At 46.2% G+C, this 17,870-nt stretch overlaps 1 protein-coding gene across 1 annotated transcript; it reads left to right on the forward strand.

The window, feature by feature from the left end:
* The first annotated feature begins 266 nt into the window (after positions 1-266).
* Positions 267-15,683, forward strand: LOC144119767 (uncharacterized). Its single transcript, XM_077652308.1, has 3 exons — positions 267-486; positions 1,320-2,283; positions 14,749-15,683. The coding sequence occupies exons 1-3, from the start codon at positions 484-486 to the stop codon at positions 15,681-15,683; spliced, it is 1,902 nt and encodes a 633-aa protein (XP_077508434.1). The 5' UTR covers positions 267-483.
* Positions 15,684-17,870: the final 2,187 nt, after the last annotated feature.

The following is a 17,870-nucleotide window of genomic DNA, read 5'->3' on the forward strand; positions in this document are numbered from 1 at the left end:
CTTTGTAGCTCCATCATGGTATGGATCTTAGCTTTGTCTACTGCCCCAAAGCTCCGATTCATTTTGGATGCTGATCGTATTCTTAGCACGCATAAATTCTACAAGGAAAGGGCGCGCTCCATGCGGCACTTGAATGCTTAAACAGTTTCTTAAGATACTGGAATCTACTTTGATAACACCATAAGCCCACTCGCAAGCTACGCACGTAACTGTTCTTGGCCGTAAAGTCACCTGGACTGGTCCTCACCCAACGAGGAAGAAAGAACGGGATCGGGTAGCGCGTTACGCGATACGAGAAACAGAGTGCACGACTTTCCCCGGTTCCACTCTAAAGTTCTTGAACCGGTTGAACCCGGAGAATCGCTTACGTCACAGCCATTCTCCAATAAGCTTGAAACTACGGTGGCTTTTCGTATAAAAGCGACAGCGGGTGCCATCCAAATTCAGAAGCTTCTGCTCCTCCGTTGTCTACGCATCGAAGCCATGGTGAGCACAACTGGACATTTTATTTAGCGCAGTCCCACTGCGGGTCTAGTTCTCTATCCTAGACACTTCGAACCAGTCTTTATACTTCGTAATTATGTCATTTGAAGCTAGTGAGTCGCCTTGATTTCTGAACTACCTACATATTGGCCGTATACTTATTAGTGCCGTCTAGTCCTGGTATCGTGCCGTTTTCCCCTATTGACATTAGATAAAATGCCACACTTCAGTGCAAACGCTGGTCGACAATCAATAGCTTTAAAGGCAAAAGAAGTGAGAACTGTAAAATTTGGTCCTCTAAAACATTCGGTACGACTCAAAGATTGAAGTATTGCAAGCGTCATCAAAGTATGCACCTATCCTCTAATCCTAATTTTGATGATTACAACGTAATTTCTGAATAATAAACGCTCCTGATTGCTTAAAATTGAAAATGGATAGGTCTCGGCATCGTGGCTTTGAAATAACATTTAATAGAGCACCGACAGAGAGATCGAGGCGTCTCAACAAGCGCAATTCCATATAATTTTTGATTAGCTACGGGACGTCACTAGGGACGAAGCCCTGTTAGTATCTGCGAAGCGCTTCGCTAAGTAATTTCTTCTATTACTCAGAAATTCACTTCATTTCCCAAACACTACTCAGCGACATGTACCAGGTGTACGAAAAAATAATTAATAAGCAATCCAGCAACGCTAACAATAACGTTGCACTTCGCATTAAAAATTATAAAATGTTTCAATTGGGCCACAAGAAGAGACATCATGCGCTATAGTACTTGTTAAGGAATATAATCCATTTTCCACGTCCGTCTTCTCTTTTGCAAATATTTGCAGTTCCGTGCCTGCGTTCTCCTCGCTCTGGCCACCAGCGCCTTCGCTGGCTACGTTGCCGGAGGCTACGGCCTCGGCGGCTACGGTCTCGGCAGCTACGGTGGCTATGGCCTGTCCACTTACGGCCTTTCCCACGGCATCGGCTACTCTGGTCTTGGCCTCGGCTACAGCTACGCCCCAGCTGCCAGCTACGCTGTCGCCGCTCCAGCTGTTGCTCGCACTGTATCCACCTACCACGCTGCCCCAGCCGTGACTGCCGTCCACGCCGCTCCAGCTGTGGCCACCGTTGCCCACGCTGCCCCAGTTGCCACTTACGCTGCTGCCCCAGCTGTGACCACTGTCGCCCACGCCGCCCCAGCTGTTGCCACCTACGCTGCTGCCCCAGTCGCTAGGGTCGCCTACGCCGCTGCCCCAGTTGCCCGCGTCTCCTACGCTGCCCCAGTTGCCACCTACGCTGCTGCTCCAGCTGTGACCAAGGTCGCCACTGTCACCCACGCCGCCCCAGCTGTTGCCACCTATGCCGCTGCCCCAGTCGCTAGGGTCGCCTACGCTGCTGCCCCAGTTGCCCGGGTTGCTTACGCTGCTGCTCCAGCTGTTGCCACCTACGCTGCTGCTCCAGCCGTGACCAAGGTTGCCACCACCTACGCCGCTGCCCCAGCTGTTGCCACCGTCGCCCACGCTGCTCCAGCCGTCGCCACCTACGCCGCTGCCCCAGTCGCCACCTACGCTGCTGCCCCAGCTGTTGCCACCACCACCGTCCACCACGCCCCAGCTGTGGCCACCGTTGCCCACGCTGCCCCAGCCGTCGCTGCCTACCACGCCGCCCCAGTCTACGGCTACGGTGTTGGCACCCTCGGCTACGGTGTCGGCCACTACGGTTACGGCCACGGTCTCCTCGGCTACGGCCTGAACTACGGCTATGGTCTTGGCACCCCATACCACTACGGCGCTCTCCTCCGCAAGAAGTGTAAGCATTGGGCATGTTCTTTCTTTAAGGAAAAGCGAAATATTCAGTATAGCAACTGGGCAGAGCAAGCTACCTGATATCAACATCTCTCTTTTTTCCTCGCTAAAATTATTTTCCATTTCCTGTGAAAAACTGTACAATGAAGTAACGAATCTTGTTTATTCACAAGCGCCAGCATTGAGTCCACTGAGTGTATTAGCAAGGAGTCTCCTTATAATCTTTTATTTCCCCACGCTCAATAAGCTGTGGACTTGAGGCTCTTTTACTGAGTTTTATTTTTGGTCTTTACAGAAGAACTTACCACAACAGTTCTTCGAGAACTTCGTGGACCGCCCGAAAGAAATTGGGAGGTCCAGGCCGGAACGCTCTTCGTGCTGCGTTGACGATTGGAACTGAAATAAATTATTATTTAGACACCCTGACAGAAAAGCTGGCTTTGTCTGCTTATCACAATAAAGTTCTCATATCACGTCCCATAGTTCACACAGAGCTTTTTCTCCTCTGTCTTCTAATGATAGACCAGTTGCATTTCCGCATAGAGCATTTAGTAAAGAAGGCGTCCATTTTCTTCTTTGGAGAAACTACTTACGTGTCATTTATATATCATTTCGCTCCCCCATACATAAGCTGCTTGCACAGAACCACCTGCTCACGTATGGATGCCAATATTCTTCTCTATAGCAAGCTCGAGGTCATTTTCTCGCATGCACGAATAAGCGCTTTGCTGATCCACGTACAAACACAAAGATATTCAGGCTGCTGTCTAGGAGTTTTCATATTGAGGGCTTGTTTCGAATACAGGTGTGATTAACATTCTTTCTCGAATCCGGTCGACAATAAAGTTAGAAATTTTCTAGGTTTTCCGTAAGGCAGGCGTAAGTACATACATCCTTATAGTTCTGGCGAAAATTTAATTATTTCATTTCACTACATATCACTGGTTTCAGGCTTCCTTCATAAAGACTATAATGACGGATTGTTTATTATTTATTCTAGGACTACTCGCTAAATCTCGTAAGCTTTCAAGACTGAAAACGGCGCGTAAAACGGGACAAGATGGAGAGAAGCAACACACACCGCACCGAACTTACAACTGAGTGTATTTCATGCGAGAGCGCAGTAAATACCGGAAGTACCCGTAAGCTTACATTAGTGAGTATATTCAGAGGGAATAGGTGCAGTGCTGACGGAAATGTCAATCTGACCATCTACCTTTGTCATAAGCTTTGGTAAAAGCCGTCGCCCTATGCGTTAGGTGTTGCAACCAAGAACTACTGCTACCGCGTGGGTATTAAGACTTTTCTTCGAAGTATGTCGGCAAATAGGTGGCCTTAAGAATGGGCAGTGACGGCAAACGTGGTCGAGGTTTGCATGGCCTCTTCGGACGCTCGAATTCATGCTCTCATGTCGTAGGAAAGGGGACGCGGAGGGCGGCAGAAATATCGCTATCTACCTGTCAGCCAGGGGATAGGCGGAATTACTCGTTGCTCTTACTGCGACAGCTGCATGAGCAACGAGAAAACGTTTATATCGTGATTAATATGGCTAAACTATGAAAACACAACACTGTAAATCCAAACGGTAGCGGAACGAGGAAGCAACGGAGAAATAGAGTTCAATGAAGCAAGGGCGAAGTGATGATTGTAAAAACTGGTGTACAACCACAACTGCTCACGCAGATTTCTTGCCTCGCGTCGTAGTAACACCCGCCAATATCAAATGCGCTAGTAGTATCAGCGACATTGCCCCGATGCGGCGAAGTGCGAAGACTCAGCGAAAGAATCTGCCAATCTCGGGAAGTCCTTCAGAGGAGACACCACTGAAACATCTCCGCCGTCAAGAAAATCCCCACCCACATGAAGCGCACGCTGAAGCGGGAGTAGAAAGTGACGGAGATATCAAATTCAACGCACAGGAATGGTGGCCAACGTAAAGCGAAAACGAAAACTTCCTGCTATGACAGCTTTGACGCAAAGATTCGCATGACGGCCCATCCATATTTTTATGATCTGATGCATTTATGGCTGAAGAACAGCACTGTATTCCCACGGCATCACACGAAAAATGTGAAAGTGCAGCACACTGAGATCGCTAATAAATGTGGCCTAGAGTTTCCCGCACTGGGTAGTGGTTCCTTTTTTAGAACAAGAAAGATCTCCGTTAGCCTAATTCTGACAGAGGCCACATCTCTTGGCGGCACTGGATGAATTAAATGACAGAAATCAACCAGGTGAAGCTAATTGACATTAAAACTCAACGCACGCCCGGCAGGGCTATAAGGCTCAAACAAATAAGTCTTTAACTCGTTTTTCGAGAAACGAATAGCATGCTTACTGCTAATTCTTGGTTATGGAACATAATTAACAGGCTTCAACATGTGCATTAGTAATTCGACCTCTGAGTGGCCAATTTTGATGCCTCGGATACGGCATTTAATGTGCCTTAATCAGGTGCAGAAACAATATAAAGATTTATTAGAAACTTTTACTGGAATGCAGAATGATGAAATTCGGCAAAAACCTTCTCCTACATCCTTAAGCACCGCATGCGTGAAATAGCCCAAATTCTAGGCAGCATCGTCAGCTAATACGCACACCCATGTAACGTTCATGCCCAGCACAACTTCCTTTTTATTCCGAGAGCAGCTATCGCATTACTTGGCTCGTTGAGCGAAAAGCCTGCCGTTGCCAGAAACCCTTGCAAGAAATGCGAGTACGCGAATGACGTCATCAGCACTCCTGTAGCTGTCACCGCCGCCGCACAGGCAAGATAGCGAAACACTGCGGAATGCGCCTCTCCCGCTCCGAGATAGATAAGTCCCCTTCCTCATTAGACGGAAACAGGCAGCGTTGAAACAGATTTGGTGTGCTCCTCCTCCTCCCGGGATTGGCTATACAATGCCGGCTTAGTCGGATAACAAGCAGACCACACTCATGATGGGAGCGGCTGGGGCCCTCTAGTGTTCCAATATATTCTTCTTATACAGGAAAAGCAGCTCCCTCCACCGCATGCACTGCACGAGAGGCCACCGTCCCGCCAGACATAATACGGTACATGTAAACGGTGGAGCGTCGCCTCCGCGAGGTACACTATTAATGCTATGCGCCTCTGTCATGTTTATGTAAACGCCATGTTTATGTAACGAACGTCACCGCCGCTAACGTCAACTGGACATCAGCTTTCGGAGTGTGCGGTTGCGGAGCTATGGAGTGGTAATCGTGTGAAGCTGAATCGCTCGTGTCTACAACATCAGGCGAGGCAACCAAGACTGGGCGAAGGTGGTAGTTTACTGCCGAGAAAGTACGAGACCAGCGCTCGTTTAAAGGCATCTGGCTTTGGCTCTACGCTGCGGCAGATCCATATTCATCGTAGGAGACTTCAGTCGGGACGCACGTTCAATGCCAACGTTCATTGGCATGATGCGTGTCGACCTCAGCTTAAAACTCGCCTCTCTAATAGATGCAATCGCAACTTCGCGAGGCACCGGAATCGACTAGACGTTCGAGAACACGCCACGCGCACTGCACAAAGTGCGGTACGCATCGACATACTTCTCTGATAACCGGGCCATACTACTATCCATCAAAGTGAATCCTCAGATGCCGTCACTGAAAACCCATTGATGAAGGTGATGAAGAATATGCAACGTGCATCAGGTTCCCGTCGTATGCCCCGATGAAGAAATGTAGTGTCAGCACCATGGTGCCGCTCAGAAAAGTACTGTCATCGCGCGGCAAAGTGGTACCATCGGGCTGAAAAGTGTTGTCATCGGGCTGAAAAGTGGTTTCATCGAGAAAGAACACTCAACGCAATGTAGGTGAAACACAACTTTAAGAGGCACTCCTGACCCCCCCCCCCCTCCCCAAAAAAAATAATAATCTTACAGGTCGCAATACGGCCGGTTTGCCGTCTTGCGTTGTGGCTACCTCACAGGCTGCAACATTACAGTTGGAAACATAACACATTAGCACTAAAAACGGCAATATTTCTCCACAATATTAAACTTAGCGACATAACTGAGCAACACACTCAGCGACAAGTGAGCCTCTCGCATTTAAGCATCATCAGAATTGCTTATTGAAATTGGTAAGAATGGCACCGATGTGTTTTCTTCGGCATTTAACAAGCAAGCAATACCAACCGGCGCGCGTTCGCATGTTTCACTCCTACCGACGATAATATATGGCCAGATCATTGCCCTAGTCTGTACTGGTGCGCTGCTTCTCAGCGATAAATGGTATCAGTGCACAGGCAGATCAGCAGCAGAGAAAACAATGCGCAGCTTGTCCTGTCGTCGTGCGGACTTAATTTTTGTTCCACTATGCACGGACATGGTCAAAACATTTTATTATGCACTGATCATGTGTTTGTTGATTTACATAGGTGATCCTGCTCAGAAGCCGCGTAGGTGTCACACTGCGAAAGGTCGCCTTTGTTGACCCTAGCTTTGAAAGTTTTGTGTAGGAATATCTCACATGGGTGCACTCTTAGCAGCGTGTTTAGCTTAGTACGTAGAACATATCTCCACGTACTTCTCAGTGATGTGTATGTTATTTAAAAAAATACTGTTTATCATGAAGCAGCGTAAAAAAACGTAGTGCTGGTTGCACGGTCTACTTTGTGCACAGCCTCTTAAAGACCAGAGGCGTCGTGTTTGGAAGAAAATTTCTTCGTAAAACTGATAAGGGCGATATTTCTGATCCTATGATTTTTTTGCAGCATAATAATGGACTACATAACTTAGCTCAGCTGAGCTAAGTTATTTAGTTCATTATGATGCTGCGATGAGAGAATTGATGCGAGCGCATTTTGTTCCTGTCTAATTTAGCCTAACGACATGTCTCTTTTGAACGTATCTAGAGGAAGCGCAGAAAACAGGGATTCTTGGCAACACAAAACGAAGTGAAGAAAGCTGGAGTGCGGCGCCTCAGTCTGATTAGCCAAGGTTTCGACGACAGGGATTCTCGAAAAGTTGGCCAGGCACGCTTGTGCTTCCCCCTCAACCCTTGGTTACCTTGTTTTTTTTTTCACCTTTTTCTATGAACCAGGGTGGCGGTGCTGAACACTCTCAAGGTTCGGTGTCAATGGAATAAATACCTTCAAAGAAGAAGACGGAAAACCGTCGCGGAAAAGACCGCGAGAAGACGCTCGCTGTATGACCCCGCTCTTTAAGACGATCTGCGCAAGCGTACTGCCAGGAATGGAAAGAAACACAGCAGTAGCCGATAACGTGAGGGATGGCAGCCCTAAAAAAACGCGTGCTTGCTATTCAATATATTAACTGCTAACCGCCATCCTGAAGATAATAACGGCAAGGTAACGTGCCCCTATCGAATACTCTGCACCTGATAAGGTCTACGCCATGTACAGAAAAGGGAAGAACGGCATTAAATCACCGCTTAAGTACACTAGGCGTTACGATACACGGTTCACGGCAATCCAGTAGGGTAGAAAATATACTTATAATAAACCATAACCCGTCTCTAAACAAAACTTTTAAATTTGAAACACAACGTTTCAATTCAGGCACTGCTCCATCTTCATGTTGGACTTGAGGCTGTGGCTAGAGTCTTTAAATATGTGTCATGAGGGAGCAGGTAGCAGAAAGAAAATAAAGCGGTGATGTAAAAGATGCGAGGAGGTGGGGAGAGGACGTTGAATATGGGGTTAAGAATCTGAGATACTTTTTCCAGGCCGTGTAGTAATTGTCGATCGTGCCTTTTCATCTTTCGGCTGCCGAGCGAAGTCCCTGCGGGTACACTAAAGGGCAGGTTTCATTTCACGCGGTTGAAGTTGTTCGGGGCCGTTTGGTGTCGACAGGCAATTTTGACGAAGTGTTTAATCTTCGGAGTGTACTTCATTCTTTTGAATTGGGGCAAAAAAATGTATACCACAGACGGGAGGATGTGTCTATGACCGTGCATGGGAACACGAGGTGTCTTCGACAGAGGCGTATTCCGAGCACCGAAAAGGGCGCGCGGCAGTCAAAATTTTTCAGCCACAGTACCTAGCGAAATCTTGTCAAAATTTTATAACGTCGTATATCTATGACTGAAACCAGCCACAAATCTTTATGACAAGTAATTACCTAACTGGAAGTGTTAAGAGGTAACTATCGGAAAACATAAACCACTTAGTAGTGAACATCATTCAACTGTTTGAAATCTCCGCCAATATTCGTTTCCGAACATTGCAGAAGCGGTCTCGATATGTAAAAAAGCCTATATTTAAAATTATCTCTAACCTCCGCTGAAGCAGCCAGCATACCTGCATATGTGGCAACACATAAGGGCACTCTTAAATTGGCAGCGTTACAGGATGTAAAAACAAGATGCCTGAAAACTGAGCATAGGTGTTTCTAAGTCTCTGGGTCAACAATGCAAATGAATACTTAATGAATACAGGAACAACTTCTGTTCCCTTCCGGTGTAAAGAAATAGTTTGCAAAAAATACTGTTGACAAATGTTTTAGTCCTAAGTTTACAACTACAGAGGCATATTGATAGAGGTCTCAAAGACACTTTTTAACTCTGCACTTGTACTTCTCTGACCATGTCGTCTTCAGGAAAAAAAATCACAGCCTTGAACTTGCTTCCTGCAAAGCCCCTTACAATCACTCTTTTCACTGAAAGCGCAGCACAATATTTATGCGGTCATACAGAACGCACAGGCGTTAGCCACTTAGCCTAAGTAACCTAGTCAAACTCCTACAACATTGTATGTGATTCCTTCGTATTTATTCCATAGGAAAAAATAGCAGTAGTTATCAACTTGTAGTTGGTGCATATGTCTGTAATGTCGCGCGAACACAGCTGCGCTGTTTTTGTTCCTTAGTACCATTGGACTTATTTTGAAAGAGCGGATAAAGACGAAGGACGAGAGAACAGGACAGCACAAGGGTGTCCCGTCATGTTTCCTTGTCCTTCGTCTGTACCTGCGCTTTAAAACTACGGTATGCTATGACAACTACAACAAGTCTGCATACAGCTCACTGCCAGTTACTGCTCACTGTATCGCCGTTTATTCTGCTCGTAGTCGGCTCGTCAAGCGCTAGATATGTGGAAGGGCGCGGACGCAACAAGTAGCTCTAAGAAAGGGGAAAAAAGACTACTAAGCAACAGGAGCAACTACAGTCCCATCCAAAACCACACCAAGTAAATCAAACTGAAACAAGTGGAAGAACTGCAGCGTTCTGCATGAGAAAAACCACGTGCAAAACCGAAGAATTGCGGCGAATCAGGTGCTAAAATAAGGTTAAGAAATTTGCGGTCATATAGTTGCTGCTGCAGGCATCGGCTAACAGTGAATGATTGTTTATAGGAGAGGTTTTTGTCCTTGAGTTGGTGTAGCCAAAATGGCACTAGCGATGAGAAACGACTTGGCGAAATCTCAGCCGAATGCAAGTGGCGCTCCTACCTTGTCTAAGATTTTACTTGCTTTCGTTTCATGAACAGAAAGGCAGTTGGCTAAGAGTGCTACTGGATCACCCTCTGGTGTAGCGCCTGTTTTTTTGACGTGCCTAAATGACAGTAGCTAAAATACAAAAACACACAAGCTGGGTGAGAAAGTTGTTCTGCTATAGCACAGTAGTTCTAACTCGAAGGTTAAAACATCAATCATCAGAAAAGACTAAATTATTTCCTTCATTAACACGCTATTGTTTTTTTCGCAGACTTTGTTAGTGTCACAATAATCAACACATTCAAGTACTTTTCTATGACCATCCTTACAAGGCATTCAAAGAGATACCCTGACTGTGGAAGATCGAAAACATTTTAGCAACGAAAAGGAAATGTATTGTTGTTTCTGTTTTGTTTTTTGTTTTTTGACGCAGGAATGACAGGAACGTTCTCCTGCTTTATTCCAATTTTCTTCTGTGTGCCCAACCACACCCCTAAAAAGCTGCGGAAAATGAGACGTACACGGATATTTTAGCTTCCACACGTTCAGCACCTAAAAGAGCCCCTTAAGTGGGCAAGTGGTAGCGTGCGTGGAGCGTTGAATACTTCGGCTATCGCTCCAACTTTCATTCTTCATTTCGTATAAAAACTACGCAAAAAATCTCAACCTTACGCCTCACGCATCCCTGTTTCCAGAAAGCACTTCCACAAGCAAAACTCTTTTGCCTACGATGAGCGCTAATAGGCGATAGATTCATTGCAGAAACATAAAAAAAACAGAGCAGGATTAACGATGTATCCACTACATAAAAAGTTGTTTGCCGCATCAATGTGAAATGAGTAATTTAAGTGGGTCAAAATAAACTACGACAAAAGTGAGCGCGCGCACAGATGACAGAGTATAAGAAGTAAGCCACCGCAAAGCCCTGGCCAAAAAGCTGGCGGCTTCAGAATCTCCGAAGTGTGCACCGAAAAGCTCTTGTGTACACTGGCATATCCATCAATTCTTGACAAAAGCAGTTTTTAGCGGAAAACCATTTATGAATGAAATTTTTTCTTGTAATACGAAAGATTTCGGTATAACAATCATTATATCCGCAGATCATCCGACGGTTCCCTTGTATTTTCCATTCACGTTTTTACTTTTGTCAAAAGCGTTCACTATTGGTTTTCTATGGCAATCTCAACTTTTCGGTGCGATCTATGGAAACACTTTAAAGAAATATTTCGCTACATAACAGAATAATGGACCATGACCTTCAATATTTTCATAACAGTGGCTTACAATTTTCAATTTTCAAAATTTTTGCTCGAGAAAGCTGGACTTCATGCTACCGCTGTAAACAGAACAAGGTTCGTTTGCCAAGGCGTGTGCGCCATGAGGTGCTACTCGAAAGCACAACACGTGGTGATGGCTGGTGTGAACGTTTTGCCCAAGACCAGTCAGGGAGTCATCAACGATTTCATGGTCAAGGTATATCTGCCAGAGCAGGAAGTCGAAACTTGCATCACGGAAAGTGGACATACGCGTCGTTATATGTGGGAAGTTTAACCTCCACAAGGCATTACTCGCTATGCTATGCGACGGCACGGAGAAAAGCCACCAAAAGGAAAGCATAAAGGAGGGTTCACTGGCACCGTTAGGCGTGTGTGATCAGAATAGGCCACGGTGCAGCATGCTTACATCCCTGTAATGGGTAGTACAGGCGCAGCGATAATTACTTAGCAGCTTCTCTTTTCAATTATAGAATTCAAATGATACAGTTTTCACTCCTGAATGGAGAAGTGAGAATACAGTTTATCTAAACATAAAACACCATTTATAATTATTTAAACAATGTGCATAAGTTGTTCTGCAAGTATACAAAGATATCTGCAAGAATAGGCGGTTGGTAGAACATTCTTTGGATTGAAAATGAAGAAAAAGGATCATGCGGACGAGCACTGACTGGCAAGTGGTAATTTCATTCGTGAAACGCGCCCATCTTTTCATGAGGTCATGACGCAAAACCCATTGCAATTTCTGGAAGTACATTTGTAACAAAATTATAATCCAGTCAATGAAGTTTTTTTTTCTATATAAATCATGAGTCCGAAGGTTGGAAGGGTGCCTGATAGATGGTGGGGAGAGGGGAAGAATCATATTCTTGTTGTTTTTTGGGTTTGGTCAAGTGAAGAATAATGTGGTTATCAGTGTGTTCTGAGATATTACACCAGGTTGTTTGGTGATATTACCTTAGATATAACTGTGCAGGTGCAGAATACAATTGGCAGTGGCGTGTCAGTGCGCTTCTCTCTGTTCTTTTACTTTGTTTTTTTTCGTTCGTCCTCGCTGTGTTTAATCTAAAAAGAGTACAAAGAACACCTGCTTGAGTTATAACTGTAACATATGGCTGCTAGGCACAAGCTAATATTTGCTAGGTTTTCAGAACAGCCATAACAATAGCGCGTACGTAGATGAGTCTGGACGTCGTAAGCGTTCATTCTTCTGCCCCCCTAGTCTAGTCTGTTTGCCATGTAGAGTAGCATCAATTCATGTCTCACAGGGCCACACGTTCCTGCTCATACCCAGCATCTAGCCACACAAAAAGCTACAAACGTGCGTATGCGTCATGTAAAGTGCTGCCTGTGTCGTGTCTTAGGGCCTGCTTTTAAAAAGCAAACTCTTCTTTTCAGGACTATTCCTAAAATTCCTAATGACCGTAATCTGTGCCATTAGGAAAGAGTATTTTATTCCGTTGCATATTGTTTCCGTGGTATCTTCCGTGCTTCCTTCACTGCAATAGACTGAGTCGTTCATTGGAAGCACTTCGGAAATCTTCCTACTTGTTTCTGAGTCGTGACTCGAGGTGGTCAGAAAGTTTGAATCTTCCTTGCACGAATTTTCGCACTACCTGGTGCAGCAGTAGGCAAGAGCATTTTCTAGCAGTCGTGATCTGCCAGGCATTTGCAGCGCATTTCTTTACGCCCAAAACGTGGAATAAGGGAAAGTTGATATAAAATGTTTTCAGAAATCTACGACGTATTTGTAACGAGCGAGCCGACAATGGTATGTTACCGTTGTATGCTCTCCACCATTTGAGATATGCTGGTGACGGGCCTACTGAAGATCAAAGTCGAAACAAATCATTCTACTAGTTGCTCAGGCAACCAGTAAGGTCGTGTAATTAACGCATGCGTCACTTTCTTTTTAACTCTCTGTTAAAAGAAAGGTCCTTGTCAGGCACCGCACCCACATAATGAATATGGGAGCGTCGATACCTAAGGCTCCGAGTGAATACTTAAACATATTCGTAGCACACAGGAATAATTATCGGTAGATTGCAGCAGGCAAGCTCACTCAAAGGCAATGCACGTAACCTTCCAGCTCCTTAGAAAGGCCTATACCGGCCTTCACCTCAGCGGAAAGAACCAGATTGCGCAGATTTTCAGCAAAAGAAAAACGCGACACGTGCTTCATTACCGGTTCCCGTCTTCGCACGAAATTTTTAGAGATAGTCGAGTTCGTAGCTATGCAGGAGGCACGCCCACTGTGAAGCAGCCTTTCGCTTCAGAAAGCTACGCCTATAAAAGAGCTGATGAGGACGCTCACTGCTCAGAGGAACTTGCTCCTGCATCCTCAGCACACCATGGTAAGCATGCCTTCCTCCTTCCCGACCCCATATAGAGCAAATATGAGCGTTATAATTATTTTAGTGAATGGAAGAATGGTAATCATATAACTGACCCAAATGGACAGAGAACCATAGAGGATATAATATCCTCCCTGTACGTATTTCTTCCGGTTTTGAACATCATGGAATCGCAGCGCTCACAGATGAGGACACAGAAAGGACACACGCACACAGCTGTGTCCTCTCTGTGTCCTCGTCTGCAAGCGCTGCAATTCCATGATGTTCGACGTGTACCAACTAGCCCAGCAACATACCCTGCATTAGTTCATTTCCTGTTTACCATCCTCAAACCTCTGCCCGCAAAGCAGCTCCACATATCTCTCCCTCTCACTCTCTTTGCTAGAATTACTTAGAATATCGACCATTTCAAACGTCACACGACTAGCCAAAACGAATGAATAATTTCAACTTTGCTCATAATACCCAAATTGCCACACATGTGCGCGCTTTTATCGAGCAACGGAACCTTTCAGAAAAGGGACGAAGATCGGGAATTGAGAGCGGAACTTTAAGAACTTGTTTATTCTTGCCATTACATAGGCCTCTGCCTTTTTTGTGCTCTGATCAGTTGCAGAGAAATTGTAGCATAGGAAGACAAAAAGTTATGTTTTGTGCCGCAACCTTCAGACAATCGTACTATAGCGAAAAAAATTCCAGGGCATGCGAGCGGTCTCCGATATCCTTTGCTGCATTGCGTGGTACATCAGAAAGCTGATGACGAGAAAGCACATTGCATGTCCATTCACGCTACCAGTGGTAGTCATTCTAGAATGCCCCTGGAATGGCGTTGCAATCCTTCTTTTTGATAGGAAAGGCACGATTTCGACAGCCTGCAATGCTAGCTAGTAGCAAAAACCGAAAAACCGATGCTTATCTGATTAGGCTTTCTTGGCAACATTTTACGGGGATAGAAGCCTACAGAACGAGCCACGCCACCTGATCGACAAATCGTGATCGTGGGCTCTCGCATTAAGACCGAAGAAAGCAGCGCAGAACTCCTCTATCAAGCATTCTAAGGCGTGCGAAATGCGAATCTGCGATCGGGATGTTCTCGAATACTAGAGGACTCGTATGCGCCAGTTTGCCGGATTACGAGATTACCTACAGCTTACCTGATTATTGAACTATATTGGAGAGCTTGCTGATAGAAACCGCTTAGAAATATCTTCAAAGCGTCTGGGCAAACAAAGTCCTCTGATATCCAAAGATGCACCCTAATTTCCAACCACCTAGGACCTCAAGTATAGCAATACCTAAGCAAAATCCGTAATGAAGAAACCAGAAGCCGAACAGCAACCCCTTATTCTGCACTCAGAAACATACAGTCCGTTCATCGTACAAATAAGCAAAACCGCTACAACACGCACTACTGTACTATTTGAACAATCTAGGTATCTTCCTTCAGCTTGTATTCTTCTGCACATATTTACAGTTCCATGCCTGCGTCCTCCTCGCTCTGGCCACCAGCGCCTTCGCTGGCTACGTTGCCGGAGGCTACGGCCTCGGCGGCTACGGCCTCGGCAGCTACGGCGGTCTTGGCTATGGTCTGTCCACTTACGGCCTGTCCCATGGCATCGGCTACTCTGGCCTTGGCCTCGGCTACAGCTACGCCCCAGCTGCCAGCTACGCTGTCGCTGCTCCAGCTGTTGCTCGCACTGTGTCCACCTACCACGCTGCCCCAGCCGTGACTGCCGTCCACGCCGCTCCAGCCGTCGCCACCTACGCTGCTGCCCCAGCTGTAGCTAAGGTTGCCACCACCTACGCCGCTGCCCCCGTCGCCACCTATGCTGCTGCCCCAGCTGTGACCACCGTTGCCCATGCTGCCCCAGCCGTCGCCACCTACGCTGCTGCCCCAGTTGCTAGGGTCGCCTACGCTGCTGCTCCAGCTGTTGCCACCTACGCTGCTGCCCCAGTTGCCAAGGTCGCCTACGCTTCTGCTCCAGCTGTCGCCACCTATGCTGCTGCTCGAGCTGTCACCAAGGTCGCCACCACTTACTCCGCTGCTCCAGCCGTCGCCACCTACGCTGCTGCCCCAGCTGTCACTGCCATCCACGCTGCCCCAGCTGTTGCCACCACCACCGTCCACCATGCCCCAGCTGTGGCTACCGTTGCCCACGCTGCCCCAGCCTACGGCTACGGTGTTGGTACCCTCGGCTACGGCGTCGGCCACTACGGTTTCGGCCATGGCCTTCTGGGCTACGGCCTCAACTACGGCTACGGTCTCGGTTCTCCATTCCAGTACGGTGCTCTCCTCCGCAAGAAGTGTAAGTACACAAAAAATAAACCTTTTGCAGTAGATTTCAAAGTATTAGTTATCAGAGATTAACTTTTTTAAGCAGAATGCCGATTTTAGGTGCTACGCAAGGATTATTTCTAGCACTCTGGAACATAACACTTGTAAAAAATGTCAATGTTGGTTCTGACAATAAGTGGGAAGATTGTACCCAAGATTGCACTATTAGTATATCCATAAAGTTAACTTTCATCGCTATGTTGACATGGAAGCCGCTCTCTTCTCACGTATTGCTTTTGTTGGCGAATCGAGGCATGGTATTAATGGCAAAATGGTAAGGCTTATTTCCTTTTCTCGATCCTGTAAAGCTCTTCGTTTTTTCCTTCGATCCATCTCTTTTCGTTCCTTGATTCGCGGCGCGGCGCTGTAGTTTTTAACCTTTCGCTGCTGCACTGTATAGGGTCACCTCGCGAGCTTTGGCTCCCTTGCTGCGAGTCATTAGGGTTATCAACAGAAAGGCTGTGAGGAACGTCCCACTGAGGACATTCCTTAAAAGCATCGTACAGCTGGCACGTCTGGCTGTAGTCCTGGCTGTAGTCAATCGGATTTCAAATGTCTTTCTTTTTGCCCGAATAACAAGAACTGTGGCGATCAGGATAATAGATTTTAATGTCCCATATAGTTTAACGTATGGCTCTTCTGAAAGTTTCAAGTGCTGTAGTAAAGAGCTCCGTTGATTTTGTGAAGGCATGCTGCCGATAGCTAAAAAATATCTTGTGGTATAAAATATCATCAATGTTCTCTCTTTTTTCCTTGCAGAAAAGGACCTCTAAAGCCTACTGAAATTTTGTCCAGGGGTCAGAAGAGAAGTAGGGTTCCATGCATTTCACATGGTTGTGCTGATGACTGGAATAAAAATAATTTATTATTGAAACATTTTGCAATGTTTTTTTCTATGATCGTGGCCTCGCAGGCGTCCGACTGCCAGGACGCATTCTCGTCAAGGAAATTGAAAGGAACGCAGTCTGATAATAAATTCGAATTTTTGTACACTTTTTACGCGTAAGTCGACGTTTTGGGCACAGTGGCGTATATTTTCATACGTTCCGCACCTAGGGGCATTTCTACATTGACGAGGAGGCTCTTCTAGCGCAAGGCACCAGCGTAATATGCACTCCCGAACTTTATCCCACATACGCGCGACTCGGACAGCACAACGTCCAGGCATCCGCAGGTAAATAGAAGTGTTAAAAGGTGTACCGATGAGAACAGTGGTCCAAAAGCTAGAGAAGCAGCATCTGTTGACCGAATGTTGCAGCCCTACTTGTTTGTTCATGGATATGAAACTGCTCTTGCCGAAAATTTGGAAATGTGTTCTGAGGAAATAAAATGACCAGCAATTATTTCGCCTCCCGATGGACTCTTGAGCCCAGGTGTGCAATCAATGTGATCAAGAAGGGAGGGAAAGAAGGAAAAAGGGAGAGGGTCTGGAGACGCAGCGTAGGCCTCGTGATGAATTTCGACTTCGTGATGTTATTTAACATGCACTTACACCGCACAGTAAACACTCGTCTTGATTTAACCTTCAATTTAACGTTGGCGCCGTTGGCAGGATCTAGCCCCCGTCCTCGACATTACCACTGCATCACCGCGGTGGGGTCCCACTGTCTTATTTTCGTTTCTGAGAGTCAAAGTTCTTGTGAATTCACTAAGAGCATCTTGTAAATATTCATTACCGCATAGGTTTTGCAAAGGTACACTTTTTACCAACAATAACCTGGCGCCGGGTTGTGTTTCTCAGTCATGCAGTGGAACACTTATCGCTCCCGTCAAGCCCTTAATCGGTATAAGGTAACGAGAACCCTCGCACTCACCTTTCAATACGTTTTCTGGATGCCGTAAGGGCTCCATTGTGCGGTTGACAAGCGAACCTCGTTTTCTGCTTAGTTTTTGCAAAGAGCGCGCCTATAAAAATGAATCATTGTTACGGCGCCCAAGGTGTTCTATAAAGGTCTACTGCAACAAGCTTTTGCCAGACTGGCTCTAAATATTTTACAATTCTCATAAAGATAATCCTGGCGAAGTAATAGAAAGAACTATAGACAGTGACGGGAAGGCAGGGAGGTTACCCAGAACAGTGTTCCGGCTGTCTGCCCTTCACTGGCGGAAATACAACAGAACCACGATGACAATGAGGAACCGCCAAATCCAGTATGTAGTGCGGTTGTCGTACAGCGGATCCTCGACTTGAATGAACCACGCAATGAGGCTGCGTGGTAG

This window comes from Amblyomma americanum, chromosome 2 (assembly GCF_052857255.1).
Source record: "Amblyomma americanum isolate KBUSLIRL-KWMA chromosome 2, ASM5285725v1, whole genome shotgun sequence".
Taxonomy (NCBI): domain Eukaryota; kingdom Metazoa; phylum Arthropoda; class Arachnida; order Ixodida; family Ixodidae; genus Amblyomma; species Amblyomma americanum.

Coding starts and splice junctions, on each gene's coding strand:
- LOC144119767 (XM_077652308.1), top strand. Junction 2,284..14,748: donor CGCTCTCCTCCGCAAGAAGT/GTAAGCATTGGG, acceptor TGAACAATCTAG/GTATCTTCCTTCAGCTTGTA.